This window comes from Planococcus citri, chromosome 1, assembly GCF_950023065.1.
Source record: "Planococcus citri chromosome 1, ihPlaCitr1.1, whole genome shotgun sequence".
NCBI classification, from domain to species: Eukaryota; Metazoa; Arthropoda; class Insecta; order Hemiptera; family Pseudococcidae; genus Planococcus; species Planococcus citri.
In genome coordinates, this window is record NC_088677.1 from 20,058,986 (window position 1) to 20,078,261 (window position 19,276).

A 19,276-nucleotide genomic window follows, 5' to 3' on the forward strand; every position below is an offset into this window, starting at 1 on the left:
CAATTAATCGAATATTATAATATATTTTAGGATGCCCGGATGAGCAAAAAAGTGCCTTTATCAAAGATCTAATGGAATTTTTCCGTCAAAACATGAGGTAAGCTTTCGTTAATAAATTTTTGCGCTGGCGTGTTAGCCTACGTGTGATGGCGAATAACTAAGCTATCGCTCAACTTCTAACTATGCTGCTGACGTAGGTACTAACTTGAAAAATCATAACGACTCCAAGTCGAAAACACGAAAATATTTTGGCATTCATTTTACACTACGATGATGGTATTTGCATTTCATGTTTCAGTAATGCAAATATAGACGCTTCAGTCAGCGCTAAAGAGGACCAAAGAAGTAACGAATACGCCGCTTCGTTAGGATTTTATGGTTTAGATTCGAATAAAAATAAGGTAATAGAGAACTCCTCGTATCTTATAGAATACGCATTTGGATTTATCTACTGGATCGTACCTAACCGAATCACTTACGTACTCATTTCAGTTACTCGATCGAAAAGAATGGAAGGTGTTTCGTTCGATGATGGCGACCAATAATACACTACGAAGATGTGGCCGGAAACTACCCAGGTATTGTGATTCTAATCACGATCAAGAAATCACCATCAACGAATGGATCCAATGTTTAACCGTACAAACACCGGCTAATTTAGGTACGTGGTAGACAGTGTGTTTCTATAATGTTTTCGTGGATATTTTGCTAATTTCATTTCATGTTTTTCCAGCAGTTCAGACACCTTCGTCGTCAAATCCTCCTAGACGACGAGGTCCTAATCCCGAATCTTACTTGAAAGACGAAGAAGATTAATGTATTATTACTATTATTATTTTTTTTTTTCAATTGTTATGTTGTATAGGTATTTTTTTACGTATTTTTTTGACAACCGTATTGACTTTCAGCGTAAAACTACAATGTTATTTTATCATTACCTACTTTACGTTTGCTGGACAGATTTCATTTTAAAATTAGATTTAATAATCTAATATGTATTTTCATGATTACTCATCCATGTTGAAATTTTTCTCTTTGTACTTAATTTTGTATAAAAACTTTTGTGGTACGAAGGCAAAAAGTATTCTGTGTTAATATTTTGTTCGTGCATAAATTGACGATGTACTTCGTGTTCATTGTTCATACTCAGGATTGAACTTGGAAATTTGACCATTTTCAGATTCAACGAATGTGATAATTTTGTGCCATGTTACTTGCAGGTTTTGCTGTCGTTAGAATTCAAACAGAGCTCATACTCGGTTATTTTTTTAATAAGTAATCAAATAACTAAAATTACTGAAAGTAACGTTTGGTTGCTTGAGTTACTTTTTTTCATTTCGAGAGAAAAAAATGTCAATAGTAGAGTACTCTTTTTCTGATGATTATGCAATTTTTTATTTCATATTTTCACAAACAAGATTTCTTACCTACTAATGGAAAAGTCTTTCCAATTTCATTAAAAAAAAAAAAAACAGGGAAAATGCCTATTTAATTACTTCAAAAAAAGGAACACAATTTCAATAAAAAGAACATTAATAACCTTCAATTTTTTTTAAAAACTTCCAATATTTGATTCCAATTCCAATGCAGGAGTTTTTGAAGATGTCCCACCTGGAGGAAAAATTCAGCTAAAAGTACCTGGTATTTCTGGTAAAAAAAAAATGTTTCGTAAATTTTTATCAAAACAAGTTTTTTTGTCATTTTCTGCTGGAAAAAGCAACAATTTGCAATTTTGCTAAAAAACGAGAATTATTTTGACAATTGCGTCAAAATCAGTGGGTACTTTTACCGAAATTAGGAGCAAATGAGGCTACTTTTTGGCAGTTTTTGACCAAAAAAAACGAGACCTCTTTTCAATTTGTTGATGAAAAAGTGAAACTTTTGACATTTTTGAGCAAGAAGTGAGACTTTAGTGTCAATTTTAGAAAAGAAATTGAGACTATTTGGAGTTTTTATAGCATACAACGAGAACTTCTCACGATTTCTCGCAACAAAAATGCAATTTTTAGGGAAAAGCGATACTTCTTTTCAATATTTTTAGGCAGAAACGCAAAACTTCAGGTCTTTGGGTAATTTTTGGAAAAAAATCAACACTTTTGAAGCCGCCATTTTCATTTTCTATTCGCGATATTATCGACATGTTCCCCCCCCCCCAAAAAAAGCATAAAAACATTGAATTTTTGAAAATTTGTGTAAAAAAAAAAACAACCTAAAAGTCCGATAAATTAATCAAAAACTTATAAAACGTGTTGCGAAACATTTGATGCAGAAAAAAAACACAAAAACCCTCTCAAATTGAATTTTATGCAAAAAAGAATATGGAAAAAAAAATTCCAATAAAAACCTGATGAAACTCGACAAAGATTTTGAGAATTTCAGCAAAAAGCAGGACTTTTCGAATGACAAATATTAACGAAAAAGTGATTCACTTTTAAAAGCATTATTCTTCAAGTTTGTGTTCAAAAAGTGAGACCACTTTGCAACTTTTTCGGAAAAAGCGATATTTTCTGGAAATTTTCGAAGGTAAAATCAACTTTCCATTGCGAGACTTTTTAGCATAAAGAAAACAACAAAAACGAGAATTTGGCTAATTTTTGAAGAAGAGCAGGATTTTTTTGACAATTATTGGAAAAACAATCACGTTTTTTTGCAATTATTGTCAAAAACGTGAGACTCTTTCACAACTTTTCCAAACAAACCTGATTTTTCGGCTGTTCCTAGCAAAAAAAATACGAGAATTTTACGCAAGAAACAAAGACTTTTATGAGCAAAGACAAAAGGTGAGACGTTCTGCAATTTATAGCAGAAGGCGAGACTTGCATAAATCGAAAGATAAATCTTGAAAAGGCCAATCAGCTTCTCGACACTCACGAACTGCATAATCTTTTTTTTAAAATCACGATGACGTGCAACACCAATTGAAAATCAATTAAGTTCGACAGAAACTCACGATCATCTATGAACAGAAACCAAACGCGAACTATAATTAAATTATACTACTTTCAAATCGATACAAAAACATTCATTATCATCACAATTACTACAAACAAAATGTACTTCAAGCTATCATGAAAACAAAATATTCATTCAAAATAATCATGGAAAAATTCATTCTGAATCACTGCAAACAAATTCCATTGAAATCATCACAAAAGAAATATTTTGAAATTAACATGAAATGCTTCGTTAAAAGATTGAGATTCTGAATCAGAAAAAAAATGAAATTTTAAATCACTGCCGATTGAAGACCATTCTTTGATTTCGATCCCTTTCTCCGTGCGAGAATTTTCTTCACTCTTTAGTTGAAAATTACTCAAATGATTTTTCAACTCCGAAAGTGTCCCTGGAGGGCAAATGTGAGTCCTCAAAGAAGGGAATTTTCAAAAAAAAAAACTATCGTTTTTTCGCTTGGCTTCAACTAAGCCTCCTTTTGGAAAAATGGGCCAGTTCCAAAATACAGAATTTCAGATTCTACGTCGACCTGGGCCATGGACCATCAAAATCCAAGACCACTTTCAGGGTTCTACTGAGCGGTTAAAAATTTTCAAATCGCTCATTTTCGATTATATTCGTGTTTTTGAAACTGTTTCTTCGCAAATATTTTGCATTAATTATGCCTGTGCCATATCGAACGATATGATTTCAAACTGAGGAACTATATTTTGAAATAGGTTCAGTGGTGCCTTTCTTTGGAAAGGGAGTGAGTATAAATTAATTACGAATTTCTAAAAATTTAAAAATTTATAAAAATGAACAAAAGCTCAACTGTACAACTGTACGCGCGTCATCTATCGATTTTCCTGCCAAGTATTAGGAGCTCGGTCGCTCGCTTTCTGCTTCTTTTTCAGTACGCTAGGTAGATCTAGGAGTCACTGAATTTTAAAATGAAAAAGCAGGACTTCGGCAGGACATTTTCAAACACCAATGTATTTGGACAAGTACTTTTTCCCCCCTCAAGTAGGTACTATTGTTTGCATAAGTATTCCTTATCAATTTTTTTAATCATGAAAAATTTATGAAAAAATAAGTGTTTATTACTATTGGCATAAACAGAGTCCAACTAAAAAAAAAGAAGATTCAAAATGAAAACTTTCTTAAACACTGCTTTAACCACGCTTTGATTCGGTTACCTACGTATATCAAATTCGATTTTAATCAAAGTGTGTTGAAAACGAGAGAACGGTTTCAATTTTTAAACCATTAAAAATATATCGAAGATGTCTAAACGAAAAGTAAAAAAGAAAGCTTCAACTTTGAAACTTTTCTTTTCTTTTCTTTACAAACAATTAAATCTATTTTTTTCATTAAATTTTTAATTAAAAAGAAGAAAAAAGATTACTAACCTAAGAATAGTTGAATCGAATAGAGGTAAGAAAACCTTAAATATTAATTCGTCTCTGCGAAGAAAAGGAAAATTAACTTTGATTTAAAAGCCAAGAAACAAGTAACTTTGAAAGCATATACCCAGCGAAGAAAATCCACAATCTCGCTAAACTTCCAAGAAATTCTCCAAGGAATTGAACAAAGTAATCCGAATTGTTCGTCATTCAGTGCCGTACCACCTTATCAACAATACAAAGTGTGGTCAGAAAAATTTGCAAATTTCCTCAATTATATGTACAATTGTCTAATGTCTATACAGGATGTTCCCTGAGAGGTCAGCAAAACTTCAGATTTGGATACAGTCGGGTAGGTATAGGTACTACTGAAAAAGAAAAAAAATGATAAAGGTGTTGCTTATCTTCGAATTTGAAGGGGACAAATTGCGTTCTTCGAAAACAACAGTCAAACTTCATTTCTGACCTTGGGAGTGAGTAGAACATCGAAAACTAATCAAAATCACATAATTATGATGACGTTTTGTCCAACTTGCAAATTGAAGGGGCTACAAATGAATTTCAATTTCAAAAAAAAAAAAAAAAAATACTCAGTAATGATAGAAATAATTTAGGAAATAAACAGTACGTTTAAAAATGAACAAATTTCGTTACAATCAATTTTTTTCCAATTTTGAAATTTAAAAAGATTTGAGAGCATGTACGAGTAAGTTGATAAATTTACGCAAATTTCTTCCGAATTGTCAATTCAATTCAAAATACATCAAAAATTTCAGAGTTGGAAAAAAATTGATAGTATCAAAATTTGTTTATTTTCAGAATGATGTACTACATATTTATTTCCGCAATAATTCTTTTCATCGCTGTTTTTTGAAATTAAAATTCATTTCAACCCCTTCAATTTGCAAGTTAGTCAAAAAATCACAATACGCGATTTTATTTAGTTTTCAGTGTTTTACCAACGCCAGAGGTCGAAAATAAATTTTAATCGTTAGTTTCAGAGAACGCGATTTACCCCTTCAAATTTAGAGATAGGCAAACAACCTTCATATAACTTTTTTTTTCAGTGGTACCTGGCTGCATCCAAATTTGAAGTTTCGTTCGACTACTCACTGAACACCCTGTATAGTGTATGCTTACAGATGAAAACTTGGAGTTGAATTACGATGAATAGGTAGAAAAAGGAAATAATTTTAACTTCAACCTATCATGGAAATTGACCACCAGATTCGAACGGTGATTCATTTAGGCTGGGGTACAAACGCATAAGACACACACTCCTGTTGCGTTGGTGCCCAAGTGAAAATAAAACAAAGTTAAGTAGCATCACTTCATATTCAAGTAATTATGAGAGTTTTTTAATTAATTTTTTTATTAACAAAATGGACAATGTTAATGATGTCATTACCCATGTAGAAAAATGTACAGAAATTGTACCAAGTCCGCACATTGATTCAATCACATTACTTTATGCAATTTAATTTTCAGGTGGCTACTGACTGCAGTAGCAGTGATGAAGCAATTAGCAGTAGTATCGATGAAGACTCCTCCTTCCTCATCTGAGGACAACTACAACAGACCATGTGTTTAGCAAGAAAAATTTAGAGGACTGAAACGCGAAAAAAAACCTGAGACACATAATAGTGGCTAAGAACTGTAAGTTTATTTTTCAGTATACCTATTATACAATTCATGCATATCACTTTTTTTCATGTACCTATCTGATGACTCAAATGCGTTTCTGTGTGACTCCTAGATGTTACCAGATTAAAGCACAACCTGAAAGGTTTTATGAAACCTAAAAAAAAAGGTACTCAAGCAACTTCTCAGCTAGCTCGGATAGTACAGCCAGTGTTAGAATATGAAGCCAAGCAGGATAATTCCGAAATTGAGGATCAGAAGTTGTTCAAGAAATGCTTGCAAAAGATTCTGAAACGTTTGTGAGAGATGTTCTTCTATTATTCAAATCAAATCATGTATGTAAGTAAAGTTGTGGTGCATTTACAGTTGGAAACATGGTGAATTGTTAAATTATCTCAATGCTCAATGAAATTCTTCTCTGCTAATTCTTATTTTCTAAAATTTTCACAAAAGAAGGCCACCTACGTAGAAATAATTTTTTTTACGCATGCATCATTATAAAGGAGTATAAGTTTGCAAATTCAGACGTTAAAAGAGAATTGGTAGTGGATTTTGCACTGCTTCATCGTTAAAAGAACATGAATAGGTACAAAGATAGTAGAGAAGATGCAAAAGTTTAGGTTCCTAGATGAGTAGATAGAGATTACTATTGTTCTTACCACTCTAATAATCAGCTGGTGTATGAACAATGGTGTTAGGAATATTCGAACAATGATTGTATTGTGGTTGTATGGGTTATACAGGAAACTGTTCTCTTGCAAACGCATCTATGCACAATTTCTTAAGTGAGAAGTTGAGTAAAAGACTGTGCATTCGCTGCAATTCATTTATATTCCCACTGAAAATAGATGTTGCAAAAAACATCTCTCTGCTAATTCTTATTTTTTTAAATTTTCACAAAAGAAGGCCACCTACGTAGAAATAATTTTTTCTACGCGTGCATCATTATAAAGGAATGTAAGTTTGCACATTCAGACGTTAAAAGAGAATCGGTTGTGGATTTTGCACTGCTTCATAGTTAAAAGAACATGAATAGGTACAAAGATAGTAGAGAAGATGCGAAGGTTTAGGTACCTAGATGAGTAGATAGAGATTACCATTGTTCTTACCACTCTAATAATCAGCTGGTGTATGAACAATGGTGTTAGGAATATTCAAACAGTGATTGTATTGTGGTTGTAGGTATGAGTTATACAGGAAAGTGTTCTCTTGCAAACGCATCTATGCCCATTTTCTTAAGCGAGAAGTTGAGTAAAAGACTGTGCATTTGCAGCAATTCATTCAGTACCTAGTGAAAAGGACTAAATGTTTTATTTTTCCGGCTTCCTAGAGATGAAAAAATTTTGAAGGAATGGTTGAAAAGAATCAAGTATGTATGAGATGAAAATAAGTATTGCGTATGGCTTCAAAAAGCTGTCTAATTTTGCTTTGAAACCACTAAAATGTAATAATGGTGAATTTACTTACTGTTTGTTAATCATTAAGTTTGTTAAGATTTAAAATTAAAATTTGTGAAATCTCAAGTTTCATTTGAGGTTGGTTTTTTTGGAAGTCAATTAGCGTGAATATATTCTTGGTGAACGTGCAGCCTGTAGACATTTATTTGTTAACTTAACTTTGAAATTTTTTCAAACATCATTGTATTAATTGCTATGGTGGAGAAAAGTTATTTAGCGAATACAACACCTCCTACAGAAGGTGTAAAAACAGAAAGGAAGCAGTTTTAATATACTAGAAACTGATTTGTGAATCTACAATGAACAATAGCACAATATTTGTCAATAGAATAATTTTGCAACCAACTCAACTAGTGAAATGGTTCAACTGAAAGTTTTACTGCCTTCAAACAGATTGACACAATCAACCTTTATGGCATTCTACATCCACTGATGTTTCAGCGTCATCAATTCTTGAATCACTTCCAAGGATGGATTGTGAAACACGATATTAGTGCTTCAGCTGTTAGATTTGATGGGTATTATTCGTTCTACTCTACAAGATGAAAAACTTCTGCCTGATATGTGTACTTTATTTTCAAGATGACTTCTTCAAAATTTACTGAAGATGAAATATGTATACCTACATACCCTTGTGAGTTTCATTATTTTGGATTCCAACGACAATCACAAGAGAATGTAATTTGAGAGTATATAACATAATATCAATCCAAGAACTTATGAAATCCAAGTGAAAGCAACGCAAAAGAAGATTGATTATATAATTATATTTCACAAAGACTGATGCATGCTGTGACAATATAAGATATTTATTTTAGTATGCAATAAAAACACCTGGATCCACTCAAATAGAAGTGGTTCTGAGCATTTTTTGAATTTGAGTCCAATCACTCATTCAATTAAAATTGCTCAGTCAATCGCTCATATTCCTCTACTTAATTGATCTTTTCTTCCCTTTCACTCATCTTTGCCTGTTTATTAGTCATTGTTATTATTTATTGTTATGTTTGATCCTTAATTTTTAAAGTTTTGTGGTCTTAGGCATTTAAAAGTTTCTCATCAGTCATCACACGATTGTTGCTATATTTCTTGTGATTCTGCAAACTCAACACTTGTCCTTTCGAATGCTCGCATGCAGTGCTTAATAAAAAGGAATATTTATATTCTCACTGGAAATAGATGTTGCAAAAAAACATCTCATACATGGCCGATTCTATGAAGATGATTTGCAAAAGATCAATATTTATTCAAATTGTTCATTGCAAAAAGTAATCTTATTGGTTAATCTTAATTTGTGAAAGTAATTTATAATCAATAATTACATCTGTAACATTATTGTATAAGGAGAAATTTATCTGATTACATAAACGTCAATTGAAGTTTGTTTTACATCTTGTCCTGACATTATTTTAATTGATCAAATATTAAAACCAGCTATACTTTGTTGTTTAATGAATGCATTGATCAAATGAAAGATCCATGAACACCTCTGCGGTTCCACAGAATTATATCCAGGCCATGCACGGACCATCCGGACTCCAGAGAACGTGGAAAGAGTTCACTCCGCTCTTCTAAAGAACCCCTCTTGCTTAGGTAAGAAACATGCAGCTGCTCTTCAAATTTCTCACAGTTATTTTCATTGAATGGTCAAGGAAGATTTATCATTCCATCAGTTGAAAGATACTGATTATGAAGCTGGTTCAACATTCGCAAACAAGATGCTTGAAATGATTGACAGAGGTGGGATTTCTCTAGACGATATCATGATGAGTGACAAAGCACACTTCCACCTCCACGGCGCAGTAAATGAACAGAATTGTTGTTATTATGCCGAGATGAATCCATTACAGGTTGTGGAGAAGCCCCTCCAACATTCGCCACAAAATAGCCCAGATTGATACAGACCTGTTAAAAAAGTCACCCAGAATTTCATGAAAAGGCTTGAAAATTGCTTTTCAACCAATGGCCATTATTTATCAAATATTGTTTTTAAAAAATAAACGGTTTTAAACTTCCACTCTTCTACTTTTTACTGCTGGTTAGTTATTTTGTCCAAGTCTTTGGAGCTCTCCTCTATTTACAAAAAAAAACACATGTGTCAGGTTCCTTTGGGCAACTCTGTATATATGTATTACCTACAGTGGTTTGAATTTGACTTCAATCACTCATTCTACATATTAAAATTGCTCAATCACTCCCTCATATCACTATTATTTCATTGATGTTTTCATCCCCTTCTTTATTACCAATTATTATAAATTAGTCATTATATTATTCATTGTTAATAAAAGTTATATTTAAACCTCAATTTTTCAAGTTTTATGTTCTTAGATTTCAAAGTTAAGTTTTAAATTCTTAGATTTCAAAGTTTTGTATTGTTATTCCTAGAATTACCTAATTAATGTTTTTTGGGTCCTTTTCTTTTGCAATGTGCTAAAACGAAGGGAGAGTATTGGAATGTGAATCATTCTGTACATCACACCATCACTGCAATAATTGTTCATTGTAAAAGTAATCCTTATGTGTTTGTACTGTTTGTTTATTTTAATTTATAAAAGTAATGCAGTCGACTATTATGTCTATAACATTTATAAAATGAGAAGCATCTCTCAATTAAATATCAATTTGAAGTATGTTTTACAAGTATTATTAATAAAATATTAAAATTTTCTTACTGTGTTGTTTAATGGATGCATCAATCGAATAAAAGATCTATGAACACCTTCATAGAATTAGAATTGTACCACACACAACATCCACCAAAATTGCTAACAATCAGGCAAAATGGTTATGCAACCATGATGTTGCTTTCTTTATTTATAAAGCCCCTTGTTGGATGTTTCATTTTCAATATGTCAATTGGCAATTAACCTTTTCACTGCTACGAGCCACTATAGGGATTTGACAAGACAACTGTCGCGCTCTAGGAAATTGTAGTAAAAAACACCGGAACTAACGAAAGGTCCCGTTGTTATCAGCAATTTTCAACAATTTTCCTTCAATTTTCACAACAATACATTCCAATGTTTATTCGGGGACCTTTCATCAGCCAATCAGAAACAAGGCGACACTAGCGCGGTGACCCTCTGTCAAGTTCCTATAGTGGCTTTTGAAAAACTTGCCTGTCATGCTACGAGCCACTATAGTGGGTTTCAAATGGACTCGATTTTTTTTTTTTTTTGGTTTTTTATTTTTTAAATGAAAGATTTACTATTTTTTATGAACTATGTAGTATCATTCCTGACACCTAAATACATGAAATTAAATGAAAATAAACCCTCCCTTACCCTTGCATGCACCAAAGAACAAAAAAAATTTGGTTGAATTTCGTGTTTGGACAGTTTTCTTACCCTAACTTAGCACAGGCCATATGTTTCTTCATTTCTTCATTTCAAAACTTGGCAACATCGCGCTCTCTGGTATTTCTTGCTTTCATATGTTAGGTGATTCTGTTCTCCATGGTTCCCTGGTGTGTTGAATGTGTTGATCATTTTTTTTTTCATTTCTACCTACTTCTACCATTCATTACTTCGAACTTGTAAGCATTGAACGTTGTTGGCGAAATAATTATTTGCTTATGAATTGTTTTCTGTTACCTATTTCGTGATCGGAATAATATTTTTACTAGTAAAGAGTGCTAGATTCATCATGGATGATCCACTTGACGATTTTTTGATGACATTGATGAAATTGAGGAGATTATAACTACCTTTGAGGCTTTGATACTTTGATAGTCTTGGTGACAAAACAGAGGACAATACAGCTGATAGGGAAGATGAATGAAAGTGAAGATAACAATGATAATGCAGCATTTGCGTCTCCTACATCTTGGTGAACAAGACGATTTCTTTTCTGTTCTGTTCTTCTTCTTATTTTTTGTTCACAACATTGAATAATTTTATTGAGTTAGCGTTCATTTGTTCAGAGCATTATATTGTTCTGTTCGGGTAACGTTCATTGAAAATTTGTGTGTTTATTCTCCATCAGCTATTGCTGGAACATCTACTACTACAAATCCTATGGCTACGTGACCAAGTCAACAGTGGAAAAGTGTCGGAACTTTTCAACCTGTAAGTCACAATTTTGATGTTGCTAATTCAAACCATGCAATGTAGGTTTATGTACAGGGTGCCCAGAAATATCGTGAACCCCAAAGAAAGTTTTTCATTAGAAATATAGGTTGGCAACGTGAAATAGAATAAATAGATTTGATGCATAAGTGTGATTGGCAGAATGTTATCTCTCCAGTCCAACAACCAATCATGTGCTATCATTATTATGTCATTCACTGTGACCAACCGAAATATTTAGCAGAAAACTTTCATTTTTAGGGGTTCACAATATTTCTGGGCACCCTGTATGCCTGCATGTTTAGAAAGATTTCATATGATGAAGAAATATTGATAGATATGTTCGGGAATCGGATGTTGTTTGATATTTTATTTCAAATTTTTGTTACCAAATGTTGTATTATGCATTACTCGAATGTTCTCTAAAATTGTATGCTATTATTTTCGAAGTACGTATTACTGTAGGTATGTTGTTGAAGTACTGCGATGATCTACTTTAGATGAATAGTATTATTTCCTAGGGTAGAGATGGGTACTTTTATATTATGCTATTCGTTCTGAGGTATTGATATTGTATCATGTGGTAACAGTTTTACATATGCTATTATTGTCTTTACATTTTTTTTCAATTCAGAAATTTTAACTGACTGTGTTCAATTTATTCAAAACAAATAGAATTATTCTTGTTCATCAGTAATTTCGTAATCTGAACTTGCATATCTGATTTTGCCAATTTTGTGAGCATTCCATCAATTCTCTCATTTTACACACACAAAAAAACATTGAAAATCGCATAGGTATAAATAAGTGTTTATCTATTAACGTCATAAATAAGAACTTTATGAAAAAAATGAAGAGGACTAAAATTGTAGTGCGCAAAATTTCCATTCCAGAGAGGTAGTTTGATCCATTCAAACGCGTATAGTTTTCGAGATTTTACCATTTTTCAAAAAATTTCATCATCTACCCTCAAATTCACAAAATCAGTCTTGAAAAAATTTTACACCTACTGATAGGGGTAAATACGCGTTTTTCTATGTAACTATAGTCCCCCTAAGCACCTCCTATGGTTACCCCAACTTAGCACAGGGGGTGTGCAAAATCATTCCTAACTTACAAGGGAGCCCTCCCACATGATAATCTCCGATTTGAATGAAACTTGGACTGGTGGAAAGAGGACCTCAAAAAACCCCATCCCTAAATTTTCAGCTGCTGAAGTTGATTTTTCTATTTTTGGCGAGCGTGTGAAGTTTTGTGTATTTTTTATACGTTTTCTCATGTTATGTGTCAAAAAATTCGATTTCTGATGATAATTCCAGATTTGACCGACGGTAGTACTTATCGATTAGGTGTCAAGCAGAGACCCTTTGGCCAAAATTTCAGCTGCTGAAATTCATGTGGTGGGGAGAAACGGCCATTTCTTGAATTCATTCATAACATGGGAAAAAACAGTAAAAAATCTTGTTTCCTGAACGGATGGCCGGATCCGGCCAATGATGGCATGAGTCGATTTGGTATTCGGCAGAGACTGTTTGACCAAAATTTGAGCCCTTGAAGTTCATTAGAAGAGCTTAATTGACTCATTTTTCAAATTTTTCAATGGCATTTAAAAACCAGCAATTGGGCAAAAAATTCGATTTCTGATGATAATTCCAGATCCGGCCGGCGGTAGTATTAGTCAATTAGGTATCAAGCATAGACCCTTTGACCAAAATTTCAGCTGCTGAAGTTCATGCGGTGGGGAGAAACGGCCATTTTTCGAATTTACAGAACAACTTTACCTGTGTACACAAAACTTCAAACGCTCGTCAAAAATCGAAAAATCAACTTCAGCAGCTGAAAATTGGGGGATGGGGGTTTTTTGAGGTCCTCTTTCCACCAGTCCAAGTTTCATTCAAATCGGAGATTATCATGTGGGAGGGTTCCCTTGTTAGCAGTGAAAAGGTTAACACCAATATATGTAGTAATCAATTTACCAAAGTCAATCCCTTGGTCCTTCAAGCAATAATCTTGGCTAGTGCAATTTCATCTAGTTACAATAAAACTTGCAACTTAGGGAGGGACCAAGTTCCACTTTTTCATCGTGAGGGTGGAAGGGGAGGAGGGCAAATCAAAAACATTATAATAGTGCCTTTGTAATAAGATAGACCAAAATTCAAAGATTAAAATAATTTAGAAAGAAATGTTTCACCATAAATATGAAAAAGATACACCCTAATGGTCAGTTTAGGCCACTGGCCACTGGCCACATGCTCGTGTAAAACGCAACGTCGATGATACCGATGGTGCCAACGTGAAGTCACGAGGTTTCGGTCAACAGTTCGTAGTACTACCAAAATGTTAAAACCATAAGCACCTCTACCTGCCTGCCTGTGCCTAGCATGAGAGGTGGACGTTCCCGTTCGACGAACGCAAAACCGTACGGTGGTGCAGCATGGTAGAGAGCTTTCACGTACCCTTATCGCGCTGGTCGCTGCATATGGGGCCATTGGCAATTCGCAAATCGCATGGTATAGTATTGTACGAAATCGGGAATGATATGATAGTACCTACGAGTATACGGTGAAGACGCCGTCAAGCAGAGCGATAGTACAGTACATACGAAGGCGGTATGGGATGGGACAGGGACAGGGATAGGGATAGCGTGCGAGGTGAAGGCAAAAGCGCGATTCGCGCAACCCAAGCATTAGAAAAAGAAAATTCCACTTCTTGGTGGTGAATGAAAAATTTCCCGGGTCTCGAAGATATTTCGAGCGCCAGCGCACTCTGGCGAGCGTATCGTGAAAAGTCGAATGATTCTTTTTTTTTTCTTTTTCATTCGCAGTGCAGGAAGTTTCGGATACTTCTAGCGTCAGTATGTCTTCCGTCAGTGACTCGTGATAAAGTGATATTGCCTTGAATTAATACGCGGCGCGATTCCAATCGTATTTCGTATTTCGTATTCGCACTCGTAATCGTACAGTTAAAATACATAGTACGAGTACATACTAGATAGGTACGTAGACGTACGTACGTGAATACTGTATATTTTGGTGTATACTCTGTGTGTGTTCTCTGCGCGTATCGTAATAATTATTTTCGTTTGCCCGCCCGCAGCAGATACCTACTCGGTGCGTTTGAATTTTGTATAAATAATTATTTTAATTCGTACTTCGTATATTAACGTTTTCGCGTAAGTACATATAAGTACCTACTTAATTGCCACCCGATTCGATGCAATACAACGAGATTCCTTCAATAGCGTAATTTTTCATTTGCCATTTACTCGCGGTAAATACGTAAGTAGGTAATAGGTACAAGCTGAAGTCGAAACTTTCAACTTTTGGAAACTTGGAACGGATGTTTGTGAGTCAAATTTTGAGCAGATTTCAAACGACGAATGCAAGTATACGATATTCAAGAGGGAGAGGGGGATGATAGTTGCTCCGAGCTCGTATTGCCCATCGATGGCCCTGAATTCGCTATTTTGTTAATTAGGTAGCTTATTTTGAGGCCCACTGAGCTGATGTCAGAAAAATGAATTGAAATTTGAGATCAGCAGGTCTGAAAACGAGGTAAATAACAGGTCATACGAGTTTTTACAATTTTGAAAATTCGAGAGCTCTCTGCAAGGCCCAGAGGGCTGATATCCAAAAAAATGAATTGAAATTCGAAATATCAGCAAATCTGAAAACGTGGTGAACCATAGGTCGTACGACTTTTTCCTATTTTGCGAATTCGAGGGCTCCTTGCAAAGCCTAAAGGGCTGATTCCCCCCCCCCCTAAATGAATCGAAATTATAAATATTAGCAAACCTAAAAACGTAATGAACCATAGGTCATACGAGTTTTTCCAATTTTGAAAATTCCGAGGGCTCCCTGCAAGGCCTAGAAAGCTGATATCCAGTGCCGTCGTGATGAGGAGGGGGGGGGTCAAAGAGAGCAGTTTGCCTCAGGCCCACGCTTTCTGGAGGGCCCAGCAAAAGAAGGCCTGTGATGAAAGAGAAACTTTCGAAAGCTTTTGTCCTTGCTTCGCTCAAGCTTGTTTTCTTTTCTATTAAACAAAAAATGAAAATTTTTATAAGTGATATTCCATCGGCAAAATTAGTATTCCCCTCCCCCTCCAATATCAGTCGGCACCGGTTCGGTCCCAACCCCTTCCCCTCACCTTCTCGAAAGTTTCGTCACTAGAAATGAGGCCAAAAATTGTGATTCGAAACGTCAGCAAATCTTGAAAACGTGGAGAACCATACCCATGAGTAGGTTACAATAAGAGTTTTCCAATTTTGGACACTCTTTTCATGAGCCTGGAGAGTGAAATTTGTTGAAAGCAACGAACAGGTGTACATGGGTTTTCAATTTTGGAAATTCTGGATCTTCCCGCAAGACTCAGGGAGGCTGGTACCGAAAAATTGAGCAGAAATTTGAAAGAGGAACATTCGAACGGTCAGCAAACCATCGGTGACCAAATTTTTTTTTCATTTTTTCAAAATAAATAAGCTCATGCAGGAAGTATCAGAGGGGGGGGGGGTTGAAATTCTAAACCAGCGCCAACAAAAACCATGAGGGATACGTATATATCAAAAAATTTGAAATTTGGGAGCTCATTGAGAAGAAAAGAAAGTGAGTACGCAAAAGTATCATAAAACTACACATTGAAATCCTGAATGAGAACGTACGAAAAAATAGCGAACTACAAATCGTACGAACCTTACAATTATTTTGAAATTCGAGGCTCATTGCGGGTCGGAAGCCGTTATCGGAAACATTGATTGGCATCTGAACTCAGAACACCTCGAAATCCATGAATTTTTCCATTTTTTTTGAACAACAGTATAAAGAGGACGAATTGAAATTGGAAATCAGCACATCTACGAGTAAAAGCCTACAAAAAACCACAGATCATACCAACTTTCCAATTTTTTGAAAATTTTGGGGCTCACTGCGAGCTCTACGAGGCTGATACAAAATTTCAAAAAATTGAAATTAGAAATCAGCACGTTTCGTTTGGAAATCTAACAAGCTACAGATCACTTGAATTTTCCAAGCACTTTAAGGGTTTTAGAAGATTGTTTCAATTTTTTTCAAATTAGAGGGCTCGTTTCAGATTCTCTAGAGGGCTAGTGTATCAAAAAAATTAGTCTCGAAATTTGAAATTAGGATGTTTGAAGTTTCAGCAAACCACAGGTGGCAAAATTTCTTCAATTTTTTGAGAAGGCTCCACCTAATTTTTTCCAAAAAGCAAACCAAAAAAAGTAATTATTTACAAAAAGAGAACAGAATAATTATACATTTTAAGAATTCAGATGTTCTGGTTTTCAAATCTAAAAAGTTCAAGTGGGTAACTATATTTTGAAACTTTTTAGTAAAAAATCGAGACTTTCTGGCAAAAAAAGCCTCATTCTTGCAAAATAAAACTAGATTTACCATTTCAACAAGAGGAATGGGTTTCTGGCAATTTTTGACAAAAACACGAGACTTGAAGGAACTTTTGAAAAAAAGTTGAAGACATTGCAACTTTTTGCAAAAAAAAACTTACAATTTTTAGAAATTTTATTAAAAAGCCAGGGTTTTATACAATTTTTTGGGAAAAAGCAAGACTTGGACAATTTTAGTGAAAAGAAAAACTTCTTGGGAATTGATTAGGGGTAAGTATTGGAAAAAATATACTTTTTTGACAATTTCTGGCAAATAATTACTATGTTCAATTAAACAAGACTTTTGAAGGATACATACATTTTGAAAGAAAAATCAAAAAAGCAAGAATTTGACAATCTTAGCAAAAATTAGTAATTTTTGTGAATTATTGGCTAAGAAAGTTCAGAGACTTTACGATTGGCATTTTTGAAAATAAACAAGACTTTTTGGAAATTTTTGGGATTTTTTGTTTTTAAGTAGATTTTAAAATTTTTGTAAAAAATGGTACTTTTTTGGACACCTTTTCGGTCAAAAACCAAGACTTTTAGGAATTTTTTTTGGGCAATGAGGCGGAACTTCTCGGTGATTTTTACTGGGGAAATAAATACGTACTTTTTGGAGTGTTCTGCAAAGAAGTGGCAGTCTTCAGCAAAGGAACGAGATTATCGAGAAATGTTGACAAATAATGAGATCAACTTAAAGTTTATCTCGGTTACTTTAGTAACTTGATTACTAAAAAAGTAACCAAGTACGAACCATGTGTTGAATTTGGGGGTTCACTAAGACTTTGGAGGGGGGGATTCTATCAAAAAAATCAATTAAATTCAAAATTATCACACGTGAGAACTGAGCAAATCACAGATCACTTGAAACTTGGGGATTCACTGTGAGGCCCAGAGGGCTCGTATCAAAATAATAAAGCGACAATCTTTAAATCAACCAAACCAAAGTCGCAAAAAATTTTTCAAATCATTTCGAAATTTGTGAACTCATCCCGGGGTCCAGGTGAGGGTAGATATAAAAAAAAAAGAATTGAAATTCGAAATCAGGACATCTAAAAATCGTGCAAACCACAGGTCATCTTTTTTTCAAGACTCTTGGCTAGATCCAGAAGGCTCATCGTATCAGAAAAGTGAGTAAATCGAAATTCGATATCAGCACTTCTCAAAAAATAATACTTAAACCACAGAATACGCGACCCGTTCAAGTTTCCCCCAATTTTCTCAAAACGCAGTTCATTGCATAGGAGGGGGGAGGGGGTGTTCACAGTGGTCTGAAAGACTCCCTCCCCAAAATGGCTGAAATTCAAAAACTCGACTAACGTATTCGGATATTATGTTTTGAGGGTCTTGGATTTCAAATTTGACAGAAAAAAATCGTATACATGAACGGTTGGGGGGGGGGTAATGGATGGAAAGTACATCAAAAATTTGAGTCAAATAAGCTGATGACACATCGATTTGTATGTTTCGAGGGTCGTTGACTTCAAATTTGAAGAGTTTTCACGGAGAAATTGATGATGAGGCAGGGGAGGGGGTTAAGAGAACCTCTAAAAAGCTAGTAACTCATAGATGACAAGAGTATTCAATCTTTTCGAAATTTGTGGGCTCACTTCACCATGGTCTAAGGGTAAAATTTGAGAGCTCATTGCGAGGGAAAGAAAGTTTATGTCAGAAAAATACTTCAGTATGTACATAATATGTATATTTAAATTCTAATCCAATCCATCTAAAAATCCTACAAATCGCAGGTCACACAAATTTCCCAAATTTTTTGTAAATTTCAGGGCCCCATCGTGAAGTATAGGGGGGGGGGGGGAGGAGCTGACACCAAGAAACCCAAATTGAAATTGGAAATCAGCAAATCAGAAAACGTGACAAACCATAGATTAAACGAGTTTTTCAAATTTTCAAAATTAGGGGCTCAGTGCGGGGCCTAGATGGCTGATGTCAGAAAAATGAACTAAAAAGTGACATCAGCACACCTAAACAAGGTGCCCAAAAAAAATCTCTGAAAAATCAGGACTTCTAAAAGGACATTTTTCAAACACTCCACTCGACGACTTGTTCATTGTCGAGGGGAGGGGGAGTGTACACCATTTTACACGTCAATTTCCCCTTTTTTCAATATCTTCGAACGTTTCACGACACAAAAAAGGTAGCGTTCTGAGGGACGTAGGAGCTGCAACGGCGCGGCGTCAGCATCGTTTACGTTCATCCGCAATATTGTGCACCCGCCATCGCCACCCGATAGCGAGACGATCTTACCTAAAACGCGAATGAGATTAAACGTCGAATATATAAAAAAAAAAATCATCGAGAAGGGAAACGAGGTTGCGAAAAAATTCGAAAATTATTACTATTTGTATAATATTT

At 34.6% G+C, this 19,276-nt stretch overlaps 2 protein-coding genes across 4 annotated transcripts in view; both read left to right on the top strand.

Moving 5' to 3' along the window:
• The window catches only part of magu (SPARC related modular calcium binding-like protein magu), a 30,488-nt gene extending 29,404 nt beyond the window's left edge, over positions 1–1,084 (top strand). Inside the window, exons 11-14 of one of the 2 annotated variants that reach the window (XM_065370325.1) lie at positions 31–97; positions 299–401; positions 493–661; positions 734–1,084. In XM_065370325.1, the coding sequence (XP_065226397.1) occupies positions 31–97; positions 299–401; positions 493–661; positions 734–816 (422 nt within the window). In that variant the 3' untranslated portion in view covers positions 817–1,084. The remainder of the gene's footprint in view (positions 1–30; positions 98–298; positions 402–492; positions 662–733) is intronic. The other variant, XM_065370326.1, reaches the window with a different exon arrangement.
• A 13,247-nt stretch (positions 1,085–14,331) lies between these two features.
• LOC135849759 (octopamine receptor beta-2R-like) overlaps positions 14,332–19,276 on the top strand; it is a 32,164-nt gene continuing 27,219 nt past the window's right edge. The window contains exon 1 of one of the 2 annotated variants that reach the window (XM_065370327.1): positions 14,332–14,615. The gene's annotated coding sequence lies outside the window, so the exon portion shown is untranslated. The remainder of the gene's footprint in view (positions 14,616–19,276) is intronic. The other variant, XM_065370328.1, reaches the window with a different exon arrangement.